This window comes from Lepidochelys olivacea (assembly GCF_965140295.1).
Source record: "Lepidochelys olivacea isolate rLepOli2 genome assembly, chromosome: 14".
Taxonomy (NCBI): domain Eukaryota; kingdom Metazoa; phylum Chordata; order Testudines; family Cheloniidae; genus Lepidochelys; species Lepidochelys olivacea.
The window spans coordinates 34149227-34172958 of record NC_140424.1 but is presented as its reverse complement, the minus strand read 5'-3'; the positions used below and the strand labels follow the sequence as shown (position 1 = coordinate 34172958).

The following is a 23732-nucleotide window of genomic DNA, read 5'->3' as shown; positions in this document are numbered from 1 at the left end:
ACGCAGTGAGATGGCCCATAGCCACTTACAGAGCTACAATAACATGAGATGTAAACACAGTGGTTAGAGGTCTATAAAATCATGAGTGGTGCAGAGAAAGTGACTAAGGAAAAGCTATTTACTTGTTCCCATAACACAAGAATTAGGGGCCACCAAATGAAATTAATGGGCACCAGGTTTAAAACAAATAAAAGGAAGTTCTTCCTCACACAGCGCACAGTCAACCTGTGGAACTCCTTGCCTGAGGAGGTTGTGAAGGCTAGGACTATAACAGGGTTTAAAAGAGAACTGGATAAATTCATGGAAGTTAAGTCCATGAATGGCTATTAGCTAGGATGGGTAAGGAATGGTGTCCCTAGCCTCTGTTTGTCAGAGGGTGGAGATGGATGGCGGGAGACAGATCACTTGATCATTGCCTGTTAGGTTCACTCCCTCTGGGGCACCTGGCGTTGGCCGCTGTTGGCAGACAGGATACTGGGCTGGATGGACCTTTGCTCTGACCCAGTATGGCCGTTCTTATGTTCTTAGCCAAAGAATACACTTTGTGACTTGAAAGAAAACCACACCTATGTAGCTCAGCTCTGCCGGCATGGTACTATTTAAAAGGGAGCACGCATGAGGATTTATGGCATTTAGAAGACACCTTTAATACTTAACATCTGAGCGATTGTTGGGGCACTTTGGAGGCTCTTGTGGCTGCAAAACAATCAGCTGCTGGCTGCATTTGAGAAATGCTGTTCTGGAGTCTAAATGAACAAGGCCTTCCCTTAGCCACATGCTGGGGAAATGAGGTAAGACTCCTTCTCATGAGATCACTCCCTCTCAGCTGCAGAGAAAAGCTTGACAACGTAACCCTGAGTTTAAAAGGTTCAAAAGCAGATGGCACATACGGAGTTTAAACGAGACACACTTATTGCTTGAGGGCCCCACTGCCTGATTTTGAGATCTTGGCTTGTTCAAGTAGGTGTGAGTTGTATAAGTGTCACTTCTAGGAGTCTCATTTTGAGCCCCTTTCGAGTGCGGTCTCTTTTCCCATCTGTCAAGGTTTCTTCCCCACTTTGAACTCTAAGGTACAAATGTGGGGACCTGCATGAAAACCTCCTAAGCTTACTTTACCAGCTTAGGTTAAAACTTCCCCAAGGTACAAACTATTTGACCCTTGGACTTCCACTGCCACCACCAAACGTTTAACCGGCTTTCTGGGAAAGTGTTGTTTGGAAACGTCTTTCCCCCCAAAATCCTCCCCAAAACCTTGCACCCCACTTCCTGGGGAACGTTTGGTAAAAATCCTCACCAATTTGCATAGGTGACCACAGACCCAAGCCCTTGGATCTTAGAACAATGACAAAAGGATTCAGTTCTTGAAAAGAAACATTTTAATAGAAGAAACAGTAAAAAGAAAAGGATCACCTCTGTAAGATCAGGACGGTAAATACCTTACAGGGTAATTAGATTCAAAACATAGAGAATCCCTCTAGGCAAAACCTTAGGTTACAAAAAGACACACGGACAGGAATATTCATTCTATTCAGCTCAACATATTTTATCAGCCATTTAAAGAAATCATAAGCTAACGCATATCTAGCTAGATTACTTACTAAGTTCTAAGACTCCATTCCTGTTCTGTCCCTGGCAAAAGCCTCACCCAGACAGACACAGATCCCTTTGATGTTCTCCCTCTTTCCAGCTTTTGAAAGTATCTTGTCTCCTCATTGGTCATTTTGGTCAGGTGCCAGCGAGGTTATCCTAGCTTCTTAACCCTTTACAGGTGAAAGGATTTTTCCTCTGGCCAGGAGGGATTTTAAAGGTGTGTACCCTTCCCTTTATATTTATGACACCATCACATACACCTCAGGTTTGCTACAGATGCACCGTCTTCCCATGTAGCACCGTGAGCTGCTGACCCCTTTCTCGTCGTTCAGATACGTGCAGTCACCTCCTCCTCTTAAGTGAAACCTGCCACACAGAAGCCAGGGAGCTGCAGTCAGGCAGAGGCCGGGCATTTCACACCAGTCCCAGCCAGGGGAGCCATTCTCCACAGTGCAGGCCTGAGTGCAGAGCAGCTACTCTCCCAGCCCCTCAGGAGCAGAGCTCAGGACAGCGGGGGCTTTGCAGAACCGCTGACTGTTCCTGACCCTCTATGCTGAGCAGGCCACAGGGGTGCTGAAGAATGGACAGTCCCCAGCAGGACAGAGAGAATTTGTTAGACTGATTGTCAAAAGGGACCGGCCCTCTAACAAGAGGGGCAGACCATCACCAGAACCAGACGACTGAGCAGGAAAAGCGGGGGACAGGAAGGATCTCGCCTCCTTGAAACACATGGAGCAGAACCAAGATGACACTGAAAGAAGAAATTGCATTCAGGGGTTTCCTTCTCCGTTGATCTATAACTCTTGAGCTTTCCATTGGGCATGGGGGAAAAAGAGAGTGTTGAAGAAGTTCCTTTGTGAAAGCATGTGTTCCTTGTTTGTAACCCTCACATAAGTCTCCCAGAGTTCATCTGGTGTGGAGGGTGGAGCTCTAGGGACAACATGCCTCTCGGGAGATTTGGGAGGGTTCAGCACTGGTTTTGGATCCTACAGCAGCTGATCTGCAGGGTCCCACATCCTAAGGAGCATACCAGACAGGGAGTCTGTACCCCAGGAGAATGCCACAGAGGCTCGAACTCAGGACAGTGTCTGGTAGCTCTTCAGACCCAGTGAGGCTGGAAGCAGGTGGGATCCAAAGGTTGGGTCCAATACAGCAGAATGGGGACTGTCCATTGGGGAGCCCTGACCCAGCGCCAAAAGAGCCTGATTTTTCGAAGTACTGAAGTAACCCAGACCAGAGAAGTGGGGGGGGGGTCTCCATCCCCCTCTAATGGCTGGCCTGCAAAAGAGCTTTATCAACCGGGGGGGAGTTTCAGTTAAAGAACTGGATTCTTTCGCTCCTATGGCAGAGGCTCATGCTTCTACTGCTGAAGTCCCAGGGTTCAAGCAGCGCTGGTTTTGTGATCACACTTGGAGCCCACTGAAACCCATCGCGGGGTGTTGGGCAGCCATCACTACTGTACCCCGTTCCCGTGGGAGCCCCAGGCGTCCAGCACCTGTGAACCGCAGGCTCCTTTAACATCGGTGCCTTGTTGCGGATTCAGAGGCCTCACCAGCCAAGTCACTCAAACCTGCCGGCTGCAATCCCCAGCGGGACCTGCACCTGCCATGCAGTGCTCGGCATGCTGCCCTCTCTAGCAGCCACTGTTAACCTGAGCTCCCTGCTGCCTCCTTTCCCCAGGGGGGGTCAGACACCCCAGGGACCTTGCTGAAGAGGGCTGGGGGAGAACAGCGAGTGTCCCAGCTGAAATCCCAGCGCGCAGCGAGGGCATCTCTGGCTATGGCGGGCTCTGTCTCCGGCCCAGCACCGTGCTGCGGGGAGGAGCCGAGAGTTCAGGGACACGCCGGCTCCCATCGGTCTCCGATACACGCAGGACGCGAACGGACCAGGGTCGTGTCTGGTGGTTTCACTAGCACTGAATGGTGGATCTACCTGAGCTCAAACCGCTCAGACACCAGAATCCCCAAGCCCAGGGAATTAGTCCAGAGGGGTGAGAGAGACTCACAGGTGGTTGAATTTGGTGCCATTGGCCCATTTCCAGGGCTGACCCTGCTCCCTCCAGAGGCCGATCCAGTGGTCATAGACACCCTTATGGCGCAGCAGGAACGCCTTAAAGAAAGCTGAGGGACAGCAGGTATCAGCCCCACCTCCCATGCTCCCCCCCACCGCCCCTCCAGGGCTCTGTGCTGCAGAGAATCCCAGTCACATATTGAAGGGTGCTCAGTTTATTTTCAGGGGGGATTTTCCCCTCCCTCTTGCAAAGCACAAGATCCCCCGGGCAGTCTTAACCCTCCCACCGCACACAGCAGCCCCACCCCGGTGCTCCCAGTCACCCACACCCCAAGTGCCCCTGAGCTGGGGGCAGCTGTTGGGTCTGAGCTCTCTGCAGAGAGGGCTCTTCTCACAGAGCAGCCACCGCTCACCCCAGCAAGGCAGGAGGAGGGAGGGAGGCAAGCTGAAGTGGGAGGGGTCAATGTGAAAGGATCCCCTCCTCCCCCGCCTCCTCAGCTGGCTGCTCCTTTCCCATCCCCACAACAGGAGCACTGGCTGGGTTCTCAGTCCCACTCCAGCAGCCAGCAGGCCAGGAGATGCTTGAGCCAGCCCTGCCCTAGACAGAAGCTGTCTCCCTATTTGGGGAGGGGGGCAGCGGAGAATGGGCAATCCCTGTGATCACACACAGACAGTAGGGCCCTGGGCCCAGCCAGGCCTGGCGTTCAGCGGCTGGAAGTTCATTCACTCCGGCCTCCCAGCACAGGAGGGCTCACAGCTGCTCCTCACCCCATGGGGCAGAGCCCAGGTCCTGCTGCAGCAGCCATCCCTGTGCCCAGATTAGTGTCTGGCAACTCGAGAGTCTCTCACCGTTTCCTGCTCACTGTCGATCCCAGCCAGGGAGGCACCCGGGGCAGAGCAGCGGCTTCGGCTGTCGGTCCAGCTCCCTTCCGTCTCTGAGAAATAGTAGCATTTCCCTCGGTATCCCATCCAGCCGTCCGGGCACGAGGGGCTCGCAGGGGGGCACAGATCAGCTGATGAAAGCTGAGAGGTCAGCGCTGAGAATGAGACAGTCACAAGGAGGGTAAGAATTGCAACGAGAATTGGGCATTTGACTGGTACAAAAATTGGTCAACTGACCAGTCAAATCTGTCAAAGAGTGGTCAGATATTTTAAAATACCAATTTATCAGAATTGGTTACCTCCCGCCAGGAAGAAAAAAGAGCAAGACGTCATTGTCTCCAGTAGGTTTAGCTTTCGATAGATATGGATCTACCTAATTTTTTAAAAAATGTACTTCACTGAGTTATTTTAGCTCAGAAAAAAAAGGCAAAACAATGAAACCAAGTTCTGGAAAACACCAGTGAGGCTCCAAGACGCAATCCGAAAGGCAGGCTGCCTCCTACCCCCAGGGCTCTCGCTGGAGCATTTGACTGCGGCCAAACAGGCAGTCAATTGACCGGCTTGCCAAGCCCATTGGGACCCCCAGCTGGGGCTGGTCCACTGCAATCAGATGCAGGGGGACGGAGACGTTTGTCACTGTAAATTTGCCTGGCAAGAAGGATTCCAGGGACACTCCCAGCCTGCGAGGGACTGACACAGCTCAGAGCATTTCACCCCAGGCACAAGATCAACAGCTGGACGTTCAACCTAGCAACAAACAGCAGGTGAACAACTGAGAAGAATGTGGGAACTTTCACTCAGGGACATGAAAGCCACAAGGGGGCGCCAGAAACCACAGCCATGGGAAGTGACCTGTTGCACTGTGGGCCAGGAATGATGGAACTTAATTCACCTCCTACCTGCAGACTTTTCTCTCCCCAAACACAGCAGCAAGAAAGGCACTTTCTGGAAGCCCTCACGGCAGTGTAACCCTTTCAGAGCCATGAAAGAGCAGCAGTGGGGTCACCCATAAGTGACACCAAAGAGGATTTGAAAGGCCTGTCTAGTTGAGAGGAGTTGGACTCAAACCCCTCCAGATGTTTTCGAGCACGTCACTTTTGTTTGCACCACAGTAACTCGGTAGCTGGTTTTCAAGCCTTCCCATGTGGCTGGCGCTCAGCGAGGAACAGACACTCTAAGTTGGGAAGAGTTAGGAAACGTGGCAGCGGTGATCAGAAAGCGAGCATGTGTTCACCTCACTCACAAGGCATGTCTGACCCTGTAGATTTCACTGTCCAGTGCACGGTAGCCCACACCCCTGCCCTACTGAACTGAGCAGAGAAGTCAGTGACTAACAGTTGATGGCACAGGCTGTCTCCACCATCCATCTCCAGCTCAGATGCCACATGTTCTGCAGAGCTCCCTGCACCTGCAGGTGTGTAACCAACCTTAAGCTCACAGATTCCCACCTTACACAGCGAGAACCAATGCTGCCCATTGCAACAGCCTGCCATTACAGCAGGGAGCTGGGATTCAGGGCGCATCTGTATCCGAGCAATCTGCACCAGTATAATCACAGTGACGCAGTGACATCAGGGCAAACACCTCCTGGAGATGCGCTGGAGCAGTGCGGCTCGCTCTGGTAACTTCCTGCAGCAAACTGCACCAAGGCAAGCTCCTTTGTGCACCAGTGAGTGCGTCTGCTTTAGCGGTTTGCACCAATTCAACTACACGGACGTCATGACATCGGCACAGAGGATTCCTAATGCAGACGGACCTGGATTCAATCCCCTCTGCCAGCTGCTAAACCCTCCTGGGGCCCAGTGATCGGATCCCAGGACAATAGAGAAATCCCACCCCCGACATTCCCCAGCACGCCCTGCCCCTGACAATGGGGGGATACAACAGGGTTCATGTTCACCGCAAACAGACGCCCTCTGCATGAGCACACGCTGTCTGTGCAGCCCGGGGGAGTGAATGGTGCTAAGGGACCCTTCATGGCCAAGCTCAGCGATTGGGGAGTTTCCACACTGCGCTGGTGGAGGGGTCTTGACTTAATTCTATGGCTCATTTCAATAACACGGCAGCACCTGCCGCCAGGCCACAGGCGTGACCTGAAGATCCAGGAAGGCCAAGCTGGTAACCTCAGAGTAACACAGGGAAGGCAAAGAGCTCAGGGTTGCACTGCATCCTGTCCCACTGGACACCCTGGTCAGGGACTGCTTCATGGCGCGTGGCAAAGGTGACTTGGGTCCAAAGTGCTCAGAGATGGGCTGGGGGGGCTAATGTCAGTCAGATCGTCCTGACACAGAGAGTGCCCAGGTGCAGGGGTCTGGGAGGAAGATCCCCCAGGAATCCTCTGTCCCAGGGGCAGAAGCCGGACAGGCCGGGAGGAGAGAGTGAGTGTGGCAGGTCACGGGGGAATGGGATGGGCGGAGATCATAGATGGAGGGGAAGGGAGCGGGGCGGAAGCTGGGAACTCACCTGCCAGAGCAATGATGGCAGCAATCAACGCAGACCATACAACTATCACTGCAACCACAACTCTACAGGTTGGACTTTTCTTGCAGTTCCAAGGAGGGTCTGAAACAGAAAGACCCGTCAGGCAGGGCTGGGAGGACACGTCTCACTGACAGCACCGGGGCTGGAGCTGCCCTGCAACATGCACCGTTCTAGTCTAGTTTTTGTAAAGCTCTCCAACACCACTTTCTACAAACCATTACCCTCTGATCCCACTGAGGGTTTCCAAAAGTTAGTGCCTGTCTCACCCACCGCAACCTGCAAGGTCTCGTGCCAGCAAAGGGAAGCTGCTCCCAGATCTGGAGCTGCATTCGCATGTCCTGAGGGCTGTCCTGCACCATGGTCACTACGGGCAGGTAGGTCATCAACCTCCATCTCTGTCCCAGCTGCAGGATGGCCTCTGGTTCCTGCTCCCTCAGGCACCTGGAGATACTGAAAAAGGGGTGGGGTTGGCAGAACAGGAGAACACCCCATGAGGTTAAGAAATGGCAGTGAGAGCCTTTTCCCTCCCTGGGAGATTATGGTGTCCCTCTGTGGGGACTCCCTTCCTGGCAGATGCTAGTGAACTATTGAAAGAGCTCAGCCTGTTTAGATTATAAAAAAGATTGGGTGGTGACATCATTGAAGTGTTGAAGTGACTTCATGGAGAGAAAATATTGGGTATTAAAGGGCTCATTAATCTATCAGAGAAAAGCATAACAAGACCCAGTGGCTGGAAACTCAAAAGAGACCAATTCGTATTAGAAAGAGGGCACACATATTCAACAGTGAGGACGAATCACCAAAGGAAGAAACTAGAAAGGGAAGTGGTGGGAATTCCCCACCTCTTGATGTCTTCTAATGAAGACTAGATGCCTTTCTGGAACGTGTGTAGTCAAAAATTAGCTCCTATGCTCTACAGAAAGCATGTGATATGCAGGGGGTCAGATGACACGCTCTAATGGTCTCTTCTGTCCATAAAGTCTGCTAATTGATGAAAAATGAGCAAGCATGGGGAGAAGCCTCTGATGTTTTACTGTGTTCGGCTTGAGCCCACAATGAACGCTCATTGAGAGGGGTGATCCAGGGGAAGCAGCTCAAACATCCAATGTGGCTGGACAGGGGCAGGACATCAGCACTGCAGGGGAGGGGTGGGTGTGGCAGTGACATCACAAGGGCCTTTGGCAGGACCTCAGCCTATTGGACAAAGGTGGTAGGGAGGCGATGACCTCACAGAGAGATCTTGACATCAGCCAGGCAGGACAGGGGTGCAGGACAGGGGCCACCTCGGAGATCCCTGTGGCTTTGCTTCAGCACGTCTCCTTCTCGAGGTCTCTCCTAGAGGACTGAGAGAGCATTCACTTTCACATTCGTGAGCGCAAGGAGGACCCTCTTCGGAGTTTTCTCCTTTTCTTTTAGTGGTTTTGCTCGAAAACAGACGTCCCTGTATAGAAGGTAAGAGCCTCGGAGAGGTTTGGAACCTGTTCAGTCTGATCCATCAGGTGTCGGCTGATTTTTAGGAATGGAAAACACTAGATTGCGGGGGCAGCATTTTATTTCCGACCTAAGACTTTGTCCCTTAGAATTACTGGGGACATTGGGGTTTCTCCTTTTTGTTTTCCCTTTTCCTGTCTCTCCCTCCTTTCTCGTCTTCTCTTGCATCTTTGTCCTTTTCCCCTGCTTTCCTTTCACCACCAGGACCTGTCTGTGCGTGTGGAGTTGGGGACGGAGGGGGGGAGGGGGTGTTGCACTCCAACTCTCATTGCGGGAGGCCCTCCCAAAGACATGTGGCTGGAATAGTGCTCTAAGAGTGACTCCCTCCGGTGGTGACCCGGGACATCTGGTGAGAACTCTCAGCTTTCTGCTTCTCAGAGTCTCAATGCTGATTGGGGGAGTTTGGGGCTATTGTGAGGGAGGAGGCTCAGGTCCTTGTGACCCTCTTTTAAGACCAAGGAAATAGGGCGTAACCAAACATGTATTTGATTGCTCTTGCCGCTTTTCTCCATTCATTGTCTTGGAGTAATTCACGATTCTCTCTCTAATGGGCTAGTTCTTCTAAAATACTTACTAAAGAATTAGGTTTTAATAAAGCCAAATGCAACCCCATACCTCCAGTAACAAAGGAGTCAGGCGGCACCCTACAGAATTGGGGACAATCCGCTGGAAAGCAGTGACCCTGAAAAGGATTTTGGGGTCATAGTGGACAAGCTGTTCAACATGAGCTGTCAATGTGAAACTGTGTTAAAAAAGGTTAAAGCCATTCTTGGCTGGATAGAGTAGTGAGGATGGAAAGGGAAGTGAAAGAGCATTGGTGAGACTGATGTTGGAATGTTGAATCCAGTTCTTGTGTCCACATTTTGAATATTATGTTAAAACAATTGGAGAGGGTGCAGAAAAGATTCATAACTGAGTGATGGGGATGATGCCCTATTATGAGACATTGAAAAAGCTCAATCTGCTTAGTATATACAAGAGAAGAATGAGAAGTGAGTTGCTTGACTTCATGGAGAGAAAATGTTGAGTATAAAAGGGCTCTTTTATGTCTCAGAGAAAGGCATGACAAAACCCCATGGATGGAAGCAGAAATCAGAAAAAGGATAATGACAATAAGACCCAGATTTGTAAGAGGGTGGTGTTAGGGGGCTTATTCCTTCACCCACTTACTTCCCTGGTCCTTCTCACATGAACAGAGAGCAACAATAACCGAAGTCCAAAGGGGCAAACAATTCGATGTTTATTGGGGTGAACTTCCAGCAAGCATGATTCCAGTTTCCTTCCTTAGTATCCTCCTTCCCAGCTCTGACACCACAGAGCCTTACACCTATGTCCCTGTTCCGATTCCTGCCCTTAGCCAAGCATGATTCCAACTTCCTTACTCCCATTCCCTGTTCCCATTTCCCCCTTTAGCAAAACATGATTCCAATTTTCTTACCCCCATTCCCTGTTCCCATCTCCCCCTTTAGCAAAACATGATTCCAATTTTCTTACCCCCATTCCCTGTTCCCATCTCACACACCCACATGCCCACCCCCACCCACCCCCCACCCCCCATTGACTACAGATTATATAGTAAAACTTGAGTTCTGCTTAGCTATACCTTAACCAATCATTTTCCTGAAATTTAACTAACCAATCCTAACATATTGTAACATGATTATGTAACCAATTATATCCCACCACCTCAATTAGTTTACACCTAGCAAAATTAATTATACAGCAGACAGGAACAATCACAGAACCAGACAGAGATTATACAGACAAACAACAGCAAAGTGGGAACTATAATGACAAAACAATACAGAAGTGAGGATTTCACATCCCAGCTATTGATAAGTGAGTTCTTGCCAGACAGGATGCTATCAAACTAAGTTTCCTTTCACATTTTCTAGGCACTTCCCTTTCTCTGGAGGTGATAGGAATACAATCCTGTCCTGATACTGCCTAACAGCCCAATAGCACCTTATTTCAATGTGACTAGTTTGGAATGTGAGGATGTGACCGTTCGCTTCCCAGCTTATGGCTGCCTCTGCTGCTTAGCCAAAGGCCTTAGCCTAAGAACAGGGCCTCAGACTGTCACAGTAAGAGAAGGCCCTTACACCAGCAGACAGTGATTTTGATTCTTTCTTTTATACCTCTATCACTAGCCAAGTGATAAGAATACACCTAAATTCTTAGAGTATAGGCCTTTACAGACAGGCCTGAATATCTATATCCTAACAGGTGGTTTGTCATTGGCACAAAGTACCAAGAGAAATGATGGCTTCTCCATCTCTTGATCTCTTCGAATAAAGACTAGATGCCTTTCTGGAAAATGTTTGAGTAAAAGAAAAGCCCAGCTCTTCTGACATACAGGAGGCCTTAGGATACGCAGGGGATCAGATTAAATGCTCGAATGGTTCCTTCTGGCCATAAAGTCAACTAACTTGTGAAAACCTAATTGCGGCCTGGGGAAGAACTTCTGTGTTCTACTATGTAGTCGGTGTCACCCCACAAGGAAGTGACATTGAGTGGGGTGATCCAGGGGAAGCGGCTGAAACATCCAATGTAGCTGGACAGGGGCAGGACATCAGCACTGCAGGGGAGTGGTGGGTGTGGCAGTGACATCACAAGAGCCTTTGGCAGGACCTCAGCCTATTGGACAAAGGTGGTGGGGAGGCGATGACCTCACAGAGAGAACTTGACATCAGCCAGGCAGGACAGGGGTGCAGGACAGGGGCAAGCTCGGAGATCCCTGTGGCTTTGCTTCAGCACGTCTCCTTCTCGAGGTCTCTCCTGGAGGACTGAGAGAGCATTCACTTGCACGTACGTGAGCGCAAGGAGGACCCTCTTTGGAGTTTTCTCCTTTTCTTTTAGTGGATTTGCTCGAAAACAGACGTCCCTGTATAGAAGGTAAGAGCCTCGGAGAGGTTTGGAACCTGTTCAGTCTGATCCATCAGGTGCTGGCTGATTTTTAGGAAAGGAAAACATTAGATTGTGGGGGCAGTATTTTATTTCCGACCTAGGATTTTGTCCCTTAGAATTACTGGGGACATTGGGGTTTCTCCTTTTTGTTTTCCCTTTTCCTCTGTCCCTCCTACCTTTCTCTTCTTGCTTCCTTTGTCCTTTTCCTCTGCTCTCCTCCCACCACCAGGAGCTCTGTGTGTGGAGCGGGGTCCGGGGGGGTTGTGGGAGGCCCTCACAGAGAGGTGAGACTGGACTAGTGCTCCGAGAGTGATCCCCTCGGTGGTGACCGGGGCCATTCTTTGGGCTATTTAATGAGAACCCTTAGCCTCCCACCCCTCAAAGTCTCAACCTTGATTGGCTGAGGAGGGGGCTATTGACAGGGAGGAAACTCTGGTCTTTGTTGTTCTCTTTTATGACCAAGCAAATAAGTCGCAATCAGTTATACGTTTGACCAATGTGGATGCTGCTCTCCATTCATTGTCTCGGAGCAGTTCATGATCCTCTCGAACATTCCAGTTCTTCTGAAATAATTGCTGAATAATTACTATGAACAATTGTTGGTCTGTAGCTCATTTGAGAGCAATTCTGCTACTGACTGGCTGCATCAGCTAAGACAAGTCCCTGCTCCTTTCTCAGCCTTCATTTCTCCTTCTGTCAAGAATGAATAACAATCCTCTCCCACTTACGTCACCATGGGTGGATGCTGGGGATCCACTGAACAGTGTCACTCGGAGCAGTGCAGACTAGGGGGTGTCCTATCACACTGAGCCATATCAGATTATAACCTAATATTCAATTTGATTTGTATTTTATTGTTTTGAAATTGTGAAAAGCAGCAACTACTTAGCTCAGAGTGAAGCATCTCATCCAATTTTCTAGAGCATAGTGTCTCCCCTTTGTGTATGACGAGACAGTTGAATGCACTGTGACGGACAGGAGATGCTCTTGTTTTGCAAACAGATATTTTTGCAAAGAATTTTCATCCTACTTGTTATGATTTCAAGAAACAAAGTGGTTTCGTTTGAATGGATTTTCTGACAGAAAAAGGTTTCCATGAAAATGTTCACCCCTTATTTCCTGGGCCTTATCCGCCTCTGGGGGGTTGTTGTCTGTTAGTTAGAACAGGAATCAGGACAGTTGTCTTCTCTTTCTGGCTCCGTCACCGCTTCGCTGTGTGACACCTTGGGTAGGTCCAATGGGAACAGGGTCAATTCTCTAACTCCAGGCAGCAGGAAGCCTGGGTGAGATAAGGGATGTTAAGGCCATCTGCGAAGGAGAAAGGGATGTTTCCAGGTGTTGAATGTCAAGAACTCTAAACTTTGCTAAAATGGATAGTCTCGAGAAACAAGAACTAGTTGGGGCCAAACTTTAACCATTGTCTTTTATAAAGCCCATTCAGGAATGTGAGTCCCAGAGAGCCATAGAGAGGGGGAGCAACTTGCCCAAAGTCCCACAGATCAAGAGGCAGCAATGGAAGCAGGAGTGACACTCTCTCTCAAAGGCAGGGGGACCAGACATTAGGGCCTGGTTGCAATTGCCAGCTGTGGGAGGGAGTGTGCGGCAGTGGTGAGTGAAGGGGTCCATCCATGGCTCTGACACTCGGTGTGACCCTGTGGTCGCAGCTGAGGCCCGTTTGCCGTCAGTAGGGTTGGGGTCCCATGGCTACAGCCCAGTGGGTTTGGGAGGCTCCAGGAAGGTGAGTAAAGTGCTGGGATGTCAGGATCCCGGAGGCGCTGTCACCTCCGCCCTAGGGCCGTGTTCTGCACCCCCTGCTGCTGGCTGAGTTTCTCCGTCCCTTGGCAATCAGACAGACTCTTGTTTTCACAGCCAGTCGATCGCCCTCGTGTCATCACCCTGCCTGCTGGCTGGGCAGGGTAACTCCTGAGGTCACCACCCTCTCCAGCCTGCCTTGGGCTTGGAGAGTGAGGAGGAGGGTGAGGGACGTCTGCTGACCCTGAACATCCGCCATCCATTGTACCATCACTGAGAGCACGTGAGTGGCATTCGGGTTCCTCGGTGTGTTCCCCTCTCTGTCTGGGGGAGAGACTATCTCCAAAGGGGGATTTCATTTGCAAACAGCCCCCAAGAGCCCCTCACTCTTAGGCCAGGCAGGGGCTTCTCCAGAGCCGTCTCCAGTGTGTTTGGAAAGGTTCCAGCAATGGGGCTTCCCAGCCCTTCCCCTCCCAGCCCTTCCCTCCCAACCCTTCCCCAGGCTGAGAGTCTCTGAGGTGAACCAGACCCTGTGAGCTGCTGAGCCTGGAAATCAATGGGGAATGAGGAGGGCTCTGTGCTTCCTGTGCCGAGGGCCTTTGTGACTTTGATGTGAGGAATGATTTCCCAGGAGAAGTCCGGACTCCTGGCTTCTGTTCCTTCTCTAGCCTGGGTGGGAGAGTGGCCTGGGACGACAGGAGGGGACTGCTTCTCCAGAGTAACCGATGGTCTTTGGGACTGACCTCATTGCTGGAAAAGGATGAGACTTCCTGGCTATTGCAGCAGCAGGGATTACGAGGGGGAGCGTTGGGAGCGGATCATGCAATGAACTCCTGCCCGTGTGTGTAGATGGCACTCCCTGCACTCCTGTGCGGGCAGAGGGGGCGGCTGTGGTTGGAGGAGGGAGGAGGAGGGACGGAAAAGGCCCAGGAGTGAAAGGCTGCCTTGAGCCCAGTCTCACCCCTGCTCCCCGCTCGGTTCCAGGATGGCCAGGCTCCTGCGGATGTTGCGGAGGAAGGCTCTGCAGGTGGCCCCAGAGCCTGAGGGAAGCAGCTGCCGTCTTCCCAAGGGACAGAGCAACCCCTGCATCCCTGCTGGCGGGGAAGCAGGTCCCATCCAGGCCAGACGGCGGAAGTGCCTGGCCTTCTGGAAAAGGACCCCGGCTCCCGGCGCAGGCGCCGAGCTGGGAGAGGCCCCGACTAGGCCCCAATGGAGCTGGCCCAGGCTGCGGTTTCACAGACAGGACCCAGCCCAGGAGGGGCGCCGGGCAGGGTGGCTCTGGGGCTTGTTGTGTGGGCAGCAGCGGCCCCAGGAGCCCAGACCTCGTTCCCATCAGGAGGCATCGCCCTGCCCGGTCTCTGAGGACCTTTCAGCCCCTGCAGGCCAGGAGGGGGAAGGTCCCTGTCCCAGCACGGGCAGCTCAGCATGGGACAGTGGCAGCACCTGGGCATCTGGCAGCAGCCAGGCCGATGGAGGCCACTGCTTTGTTCCAGGTGAGGAGCCGGGCTGGGCTCCGGGAGGGCTGAGGACGGGATGTGAACACCCTGGGCCCAGATGCTCTCCCAGGGATACGGGGGGCGGGTCTCAGCCCAGGTGTCTGGCCTGAGCCCCGCGAACCCCACGGACAGCAGCAGCCATCACACAGCTGCCCCTTCCGCACGGGGACCTGGGGGTGGGGGCATGAAGAGCTGCTGCCACTTTGGTCCTTGCTGCTCCAGGGCCGGGGGAATCGGCACCTCCCCTGGAGTCCTGGCCAGTGGAGGGGGGGTTCTTCTCTGGGCTTCTGCAGCTGTTGGGGGCTGAAGGCATCCCTGAGAGGGAGGTTTGGGGCCCCATCTGCCCTGGGTGCCTGAGGTGGGAAGGGGGGTCTTGAATCCTGCTCTGCCCACCACGCCCCTGTCCTTCCCTCCCTGGTGCAGGGACCCCCCTGGATTCGGAGCAGGAGGAAGGGGTGGACGTGGCCAAAGATGAAGCTGCTCTCAAGGTCATCCGAGAGCAGCTCCAGTGCAGAGATAAGGTACAAATGTTCCCCACTGGGCTGGAACCAAGATTGCCCTGCCCCTTCCCAGCATCCCCACCCCCTGCCGAGGGTCTTGTGCCTCCTGATCCACCACCCCCAATGGGACCCTTTTACATCCATGATGTGGGACCCCCAAGATGGGGGTGTCCCACAACAGCCAAAGTCATCTCCCCCCACAGGCACTGTCCCAGTTCCTGATCCTGCTTGTGTAGGAGTGGTGGGGGATTTGGACAATAGGCGGGTCCCCACAATCCCCCATTGAGGCCTGAGCCCTGGAGCTGGTGTGGGTGGGGCAGGAAGGTCCCTCATTAACAGGTTCTCTCTCGCTATACCCCACTCCCGGTGGGTACAGGATGAGGGGCAGCAGCTCCTGTTCCTTCAGGCCATCTACCCCGCATGTCTGGCTGCACGGGAGAGAGGGGAGGACACGCTGGAGCCGCGCTGCTGCAAGGCGGCTGTGGTGAAGAGGATCGTGGTGAGTGAGACACGCCATACGGCAGCTGGAGGGAGGGGGAGAATTGTGGGGCTGGGGGGCAGCTGAGAGTGGGGGACAAGGAATCTCATGGTCCCAGCTCAGTCGTCGGGATGGGGCTGAATGGGGGCAGTTTTGACAGGGAGGAGGAGAGAAGGGGATTGGGAGTGAGCTGGGCAGGAATCCGAGAAGGGGGACAAGTCGGATGGGCAGGAAGGAATTGGAGGAGCGGGAGGTGGTGGGGGATCCTGCTGGCCATGTGGGGCACTGGCTGTGTCATCTCCTCACTGGGAGGCGTCAGTCGGGCCTGAATCTCACACGCTCCTTTGTCTCTTTCACGTCTCACAGGAGCTCATCGAGGAGCTTCCCGATGACTCGTCACCCAGCGCCGTCCTCGCCCACTCCCTGGCTGCAGTGGGCTACCTCTGGTACTGAGACAGCCCCACCCCCCAACCCTGCCGGCTCCCCTCACCCCAGTGCTGCTCAGGCCCAAGGCTGGGAGTCACCATCACTGTCCCTCCCAAGTCACCTCCCAAGAGTGGCGCCTCTGGCAGAGATGGTGGGGTGGGGAGGGTCACTCTCTCCTGGCAGGGCTCTTCTTTTCACTCCCATAACATGACAGGGGCCTTGGGGAGGGGCTCATTCCCGGGCTCCGATACAGGAGGGGCAGCAGGCTCCAGGGAACAGCAGCTATTCCTGTCCTGCCACTGTCTGTCTGGGACACCTTGGCCTTGTCATTCCCTAGCGAAGTGCCTCAGTTTCCATTCTCGCCAGACTGTGCCTCTATCCCTGTGGCTTGGTGTCTGTCTTGGCGACAGTCCCACCCAGTACTGCACAGTCTAATACCAGCTCCTCTCTCTTGCCAGCACCATGAAACCTGCCCTGGAGCCAGCCCTAGAGACCCACCTCTTGCGAGCTGCCCTTCACTCCGTCTTCACCCTAGGCACGGAGAAGGACTCCACCGGCATCCAGGTACCTCCTCCTCCATCCTCCTCCTTTTCCAGAGTAGTCCTTGGTCCCTACTCCCTTGATTCGCTGGAGCTCCAGATTTAAGGGTGGGGTAGTGGAGATGGAACAAGCTGCAGGCTTGGATCCTTCCCTCCAGCAGGGAAGAGATTACCCCTCCCTGGGGGATTTTTCTTTCTTTCTTTCTTTCTTTCTTTCTTTCTTTCTTTCTTTCTTTCTTTCTTTCTTTCTTTCTTTCTTTCTTTCTTTCTTTCTTTCTTTCCTAAGCCGTGTTTGGCCCAGAAGCCCAGGTTCCATCCATAGCAACTTGGCTGTTTCCTACTCTTCTGCCTACAAGGCCCTCTGCAGAGACCTGCTAAGCTCATGGATTAAAGGTCCAGGGGTCATCAATTCTTGCAAATTGCCTGCAGTGGGATGTGAAGGAGAGAGGCCAGGAGATGTGTTTGGGAGTCTCCCCAGTGCTTCCCAGAGACCCCTCTTCCCATCCTGTGGCAGGTGTAGGCCCAGGTTCCCTAACTCTGACCCATGCTTTGCAGACTCTGCAGAAAGTCATCGCAGAGGTCCTGGATGCCATGCTGGGGAACCTGCTGGCAGAGTCCCCAGACACAGACAGGCTCCACTTCATCTTGGAGGTGAGCCCCATTTCACCGTAACTCTTTGGGGGACTGGTAAGGAGAGACTGGAAGATCCATTTTCTACTCTGTCCTCCTAGCTGGGTCCCCAGTGGGCCGTCCTTGGTTGGTGGGTCAGTGCAATGTAGTGTCAGGTACTTCCTTCTTGAGGAACAGAGGAAGGAGCTGGGACTCCAAGCCAGAGCTCTGCCTGGTTCTGCTGAGCACTAAGCACAGGGCTCCTGGCTGTCTTGGGGAGAGAGAGTCTGAAAATCCACCCTTCCCCCTCCCCTCCAACACACAGAGCCCATGAGATTAGGGAGCTACTTCTCAGAGAAGAGGCACATGCTCCTTCCTAGAGAAACAGGAGGGCCCCAGGGAATCAGCCCTTCCCTCTGATCTGCTCTGAAATTCCTGGGGGGATTGTGCTCTCAGTCACTCCCTACTTCCCCCCAAGGATTTGCATAGCAGGGAAGGGCCGAGGGTTCAGTCTTCTTTCTGGTGAACTGTTCAGGAATCAGGAATTCTGGGAGGATGGGACCAGCCCCTAGATTGTCCCAATCTAGAGAGATGCGGAGAAGTTGTGACCTGAAGGGTACAAGCTGCATCCTGGGGGAAAGAATCCCCTTCTAAAGCTCTGCCATCAAGGACTCAGCTATTTCCCCCTGCGCAGAATGTCTCAGGCCCCTGGGGCTGGAGGCGTGGGGGGCTCATTTGTAAAGCAGGAGCAGCTGGCCACTGAGTCTGACCTGCCTCCTTTCCCCACAGCATGTCAACCTCTGGGTCGTGTCCAGGGTGTCGCAGGAGCGAGCCAGGGCCATCAGGAGCAGCACAGCCCTGCTGAGATACACAGTCACTCTCCCTGAGTTTGACGTAAGTGAGCTCCGAGCCCAGCTTGCTGGCTCCAGGCGGAGGCGGGCTGGCTCCAGCGGGCTGCAGGATCTGCTGCTGCTGCCGGGGCTATGGCTTCGGAGGGTTCTTCATGGGGAGGCAGAGTCAGAGCAGGACTGAGCTAGCTTGAGTCAAGTTCTTCTTGTCCTGGTTCAGTGTTGACCCTGGGCCTTTAAGAGGACCATGCTCCAGCCCCTGCTTGGCATCCCGGGCTCCCTTGGCAGCAGAGCAAATGAAGGTTCGATCTCAAGCTCCTCTCCCCCAGCATCTCCTGTAGAGGGGCTAAGGGGAAGGAGCCCTCTGGCCCAGGGCAGACAGGGAGCTGAGAGGAAAATGCTGATGGAGTCCCCTCTGCTCTCCCTTCCATTAGATCTCAGCCGAGTTCCCTCAGATGGGTCGCCATGTGGCCCAGCTGGCTCTATTTGTCAGCGATCCAGACAAGGACATCAGCCGGCAGGCCAGGGAGGGGACTTACCGGCTCTACCAACTGCTGCTCCAACAGAAGGGTAAGGAACCCAGCTGGGACACGGAACCCAATAGGGGACTGAGAGTGACCATATGTTGATAATGGGACCCTAGACCATTTCTCTCAGACTGACCCCAGCCGGAGGACAAGTCTCTCTCTGCCTCTGTTCTTCTCCACTCCACTGTGGAGCCACCAATGGGATTGGAAGGACACAGAAACTGCAACCAGAATGAGGAGAAAAGTCGCTCTCTCTCTCTCTCTCTCTTCCAGGTCTGACCATACATGACGTGGCGGATCTCTGGTGCTATGACTGGCACCAGGACAGAAGGCTCTTAGGCTACAAGAATACAGCCAGAGTAGGGGAGGTAAGGGCACTGTGCCAGGGCATGACACAGCTCAGGGAGTGTAGCTGGCTGGGTTCCCTGCAGTGGAGGCCTCCTGAAGACAGGAAAAGAGCCTGCTCCTTATTTCCAGCTCACAGTTCCTCATCCAGCAACCAGTGGGACACGCTGGTGCCAAAGGTCCCACACTCGGACTGGGCCAGGAGTCTCCTTGTTCTTGTCAGGCTGCAGGTTGGATTCCCCTTGAAGAAACCAAGGAGCTGCAGAGGCCATTCCCAGCGAGGAGAGAAATCACTAAGCTGCGGGGAAGAGACCTTTGGTCTGTCAGCTCCAACCCCCTCCTCCCCTCAACAACACACGCACACTCCTCTAGCCGCTGAGGTGCAGGAGATCTCTCTGCTGGAAGCAAGACAGAGTCCCCTGTCGTCTCTGTGCCCTGCACAGCAGAGTGGGCCTGCTCACACACATTAGAGATCCATTTCCAGCCCATCCTGGCCCCTGCCATAAATTGCCTTCCCGAAAGAGCCACTGGAGGATTTGGTCCCTCAGCATCTGCGACCTTTTAATAAAGGGGCTTCCCTGAACCCTGGGACCCTGAAATTTGGATATTAGGAAAAACTTTTTCACTAAGAGGGTGGTGAAACACTGGAATGCGTTACCTAGGGAGGTGGTAGAATCTCCTTCCTTAGAGGTTTTTAAGGTCAGGCTTGACAAAGCCCTGGCTGGGATGATTTAACTGGGAATTGGTCCTGCTTTGAGCAGGGGGTTGGACTAGATGACCTTCTGGGGTCCCTTCCAACCCTGATATTCTATGATTCTATGATTCGATTCTATGATTCTATGAAAGCCTCCTGGGGAATGAACTGCCTTGGCCACAGCAGCTCTCTTCCCCGCCCTTTGGGGCACTAGACGCCATTGTACCACCAGGACTTGGAGGCTGGCTCTGGGCAATCTACTCGAGCCTCATGTCCTCTTGGTTTTAGGTCTTTGAAAAATTCTTCTCCGTCGGGCAGAGAAGATCCTTCGTACAGACAGCATTGCTGGCCATCCACGACCCCCTGCTGCGTGTCAGCCAGGCTGGGCTGGTGCTGGTCTACTCCCTCCTGGGGGAAGCCCAGCAACTGATGGGGGACACGGTAAGCAGCTGCAATCGACTCAGAAGCTTGGGGTGGGACCCAGGGCCTCATTCCTCATTGAGTTATGAGGAGAGGCTGAGGGAGCTGGGATTGTTTAGCCTGCAGAAGAGAAGAATGAGGGGGGATTTGATAGCTGCTTTCAACTACCTGAAAGGGGGTTCCAAAGAGGATGGCTCTAGACTGTTCTCAATGGTAGCAGATGACAGAACGAGGAGTAATGGTCTCAAGTTGCAGTGGGGGAAGTTTAGATTGGATATTAGGAAAAACTTTTTCACTAAGAGGGTGGTGAAACACTGGAATGCGTTACCTAGGGAGGTGGTAGAATCTTCTTCCTTAGAGGTTTTTAAGGTCAGGCTTGACAAAGCCCTGGCTGGGATGATTTAACTGGGAATTGGTCCTGCTTTGAGCAGGGGGTTGGACTAGATGACCTTCTGGGGTCCCTTCCAACCCTGATATTCTATGATTCTATGATTCTATGATTCCCATCCTCTCGCCATTTGCTGGCCTGGTAGCAAGGAGCCTAGTGGGGACTTCTGGCCTTCATGGACTTCTGTTCTTAGGATGTGGTGCTCTGCTATCACTCCTGGGAAGGACAGGAGAGTCCCCTAAGTGCCCTCTGGGAACCTTTCCTGCCCCACAGAGCTGCACCCATTTCCCCATGGCCTAGTGTCCATGTCACCCCAGCCACCATCGAGAGTTGCTCCCATCCCTGGCATCCTGGGAGGCCAAGGACTGACTGGTGATGGTGACTGACTGAGGCACATGGGCGTGGAAAGCTGGTCTTGCTGCTGGTAGGGCTGGACCCGCTCTCGAGAGATTGGGAGGATTCAGTCGTCAGGGGCTGCTGACCTGCTCCATTCACCAGGGCTGCCATCCTGTGGTTTCAGGTTTTGTCACTGGGGTGTCTTGGGGAAAGGTCTCAAGCTCTCCCCATTCCACTTCACTGCTGCCAGAATCCCTCCCACCCCCCGCCACCCTTCTAGAGCCCCCTCCCTGCCCTACCTGGGTGGGGATGGAGGTAGGGGTGGAAGAGAGGGTTCTCCGAACTTGAGCGGTGTCCCCAGGTGGGTTGGAGGTGGAACAGTTGTCAGGGGCACTGATGGGGAAGTGGCAGGAGCTCACCCTACAAGGAGGGGGTTTGGCACTGAAGGTCAGTAGAGAGGACAGCAAGCCTCCATCCTGGGGGTCAGGAGGGTGAATCTACCACTCAGACATGAGCAGCTGCTGCGTGGAAATGATGGTGCTGGTTCCAGGTGCCCTTCATCCTCCCTGATTCCTGGGGAGTGTCTCAGTCTCTGACATGTTCTCGTTCCCCTGCAGCATGAGGATGTCACAGCCAAGGTCATGGGCCAGCTTCACATGATTCGGCACTTGCGCCAGATGCCCGAGGCGCTGCAAGGGCTGTGGCTCATCTGATGCTCTTCAAGGTTCCCCTCCCTGTTCAGCAAGTCCCGCTCCCTGCTGCAGGTACTGCTGTGTCTCACTATAAATGGGGGACTAGTGGAAGCAGAAATGGAGGCCCCTGGCACTCATAGGAACTCTCTCCCCTCTCTGTGGAGCTGTGTCCTTCCCGCGGCCCCCCAGATACCTTCATCTGGGGCAGGAGCTCTTTCCCTCACACCCATATCCCTCCCCTCTTTCCTTGATCTCACCCCCATCCCATTTCCCGTGCTCCCAGGCAGAGATCTTCCTGCCCCATATGGCGCAGAAGGACCTTTGCGTCAGGGCTACAGACTGTCTGCCCAACTGAAGCTCAGGAAGCTCCACCTTTGAGGAGGTGAGAATGGGACAGAGGCTCAGGGCTAGCTTCATCTCCTGCCCTTTATTCTTCCTTTGGCCCTTCTCTGGGCTCTCAGAGTCTGACATGAAGAGGAGCCTCCTCCCCGCATGTCTTCTAGGCCCTGGGGTGTGTGACAGCCTCCCAGATGGGTGCAGTCAGAAGCTGAAGCACCTCAGGGAGCAGTGGGGACAGGTCCCTTGTCCTAGGAAGCCAAGCAGTAGTAGTTCTCAAAGAGGCCTAGAGGGAAGAGCCCACTCCCTCTTGGAGGTAAGAGCCATTGACTTCTTTGGGCAAAATGGGTTTCTTGGGGGAGAAATGGGATCCCTGCTGCATAGCCTGGCTGGGAGCTTCCCCCATCCCTGGGACAGAGACATCTTCATCAGTGTGCCACCCTTGTTTTTTTCCAAGCAGGAGGCTCCCCAGAGAACTCCTCCTCAAACCTCTTCTCCTGGGAGCGTTTCTGGGAGGAGGCTCCTGTCCCTCAGTCTCCAACTCCATCATGCAGTCTCTTTCACCTAACATCTCCGCTCTCCAGCTCCACTTGCCACAGCAGGACAAACGGACCTTCAGCTCGTAGGGAACAGACTCTGACCTCCTTCTGATCAGCAATGGGGTTTCACCATCCCCTCAGCAAACCTGTCAGCCGGGCTGGACCGGATTTGAAGGAGGAGGGTATCTAACAGGGTGGCTTGGCCTATGGCTGCCTAGCCTGGGGCTAGGCCAAATTGATGATCAAGTGAGCCCCACCTGAGAGGAAACAAGGGAAAACAGCAGCAAAAGTCCAGAAGCAGAGCGAGCTGTTCAGGAGATAGCCTTGGGCCAAACCCTGGAGTCCAGGGTAGGACTGGCTTCTCTCACTGTCCCTAAGGAAGGGGACATAGAAGACCATAGAAACCCAAGAAGGGCAGGCCGAACCGAAATCAGGCTGAGGAAGAACTCCCCACGAGGGTGGAAGGCCTTGTTTCTGTTCAAGACATTTTGGGACTTTGTTTGCAAGGAGCACGACCCAGGAAGGAGTGGAGTAAAGGACAGTCACCTGGTTGGAGGGCTGAGTTCCCAGCCAACAAACTGCAAGAGTGAGTATGAGCGGGGTTGCTAGCCCAGCGAGAAAGCAATGACACGAGGCCTGGCCAGCATCTAGCGGTGAGTGAACTCTGGTACACACCCAAAGTGGCCGTGTCTAGAGCCCTGGGTAGGCTCTTCTGTGGGAATTTCCCATGGGTCGGTGGGGCCAGAATCTCTCCTGCTCCTTTGGTCTCTTTGGGCTTCCCACAAGATGTCTGGTAAACTGCCCTTGGACTCTGGGCCCAGCACCGCTCAGAAATTATTCGCTACCTTCAGAGAGACAGGGCACAGCTCAGCCTGTTGGGTAGGCTGGAGAATCACACTTCACTCGAACACACAACACTGAGGTGGTTTGGGAAGTATAGTAACAAAGAAGAGATTTAAGTGATACTAAGCAAGAGAAAGAGACAAATTTCAAAGAGAGAAACAAAACACAACACACTTCGTAGTGACTAAAACTGAATCTTAACAAGTCACAATCTTTGCCTTAGCAGTTTCCAGACTAACATCTCAGCTTTCCTAACAGACCTTCTTTGATGTCCCTGTAGGGTAGAAAACGTCTCTGTCGAATCCGCTGATTTGATTGCTTCGTCTTCTGGTTTCAGACCCTCTGTTCTCCTTCTGGGGTGCCTGGACCCTGATTGTAACATTTCTCTGGCCCAGCCTCTTACACAGATGTGTGCTGCAGCCAGCCCAGTGCAGGGAGCAGTGGGGACAGATGATCTCCTTCTGTCAGACCAAGCAACAGGGTCCCATTGAGGCTTCGATGGAAGATCCCAGGCATCTCCTGGAGGTAAGAACCGTCCACCCTTCTGGGCACTTGGGGCTGTTGCAAGAAAGAGGGGGCTCCTGTTCCATAGCCTATTTGTCC

At 53.4% G+C, this 23732-nt stretch overlaps 1 protein-coding gene across 1 annotated transcript in view; it reads right to left on the bottom strand.

Annotated features, from left to right (window-relative positions):
• Positions 1-236: 236 nt before the first annotated feature.
• Positions 237-23732, bottom strand: part of LOC311530639 (C-type lectin domain family 2 member D-like) — a 119368-nt gene continuing 95872 nt past the window's right edge. Inside the window, 4 exon segments of the mRNA XM_084647463.1 lie at positions 237-1956; positions 3596-3699; positions 4450-4637; positions 6946-7044. Coding sequence (XP_084503589.1) covers positions 1830-1956; positions 3596-3699; positions 4450-4637; positions 6946-7044 — 518 coding nt within the window. The 3' untranslated portion in view covers positions 237-1829.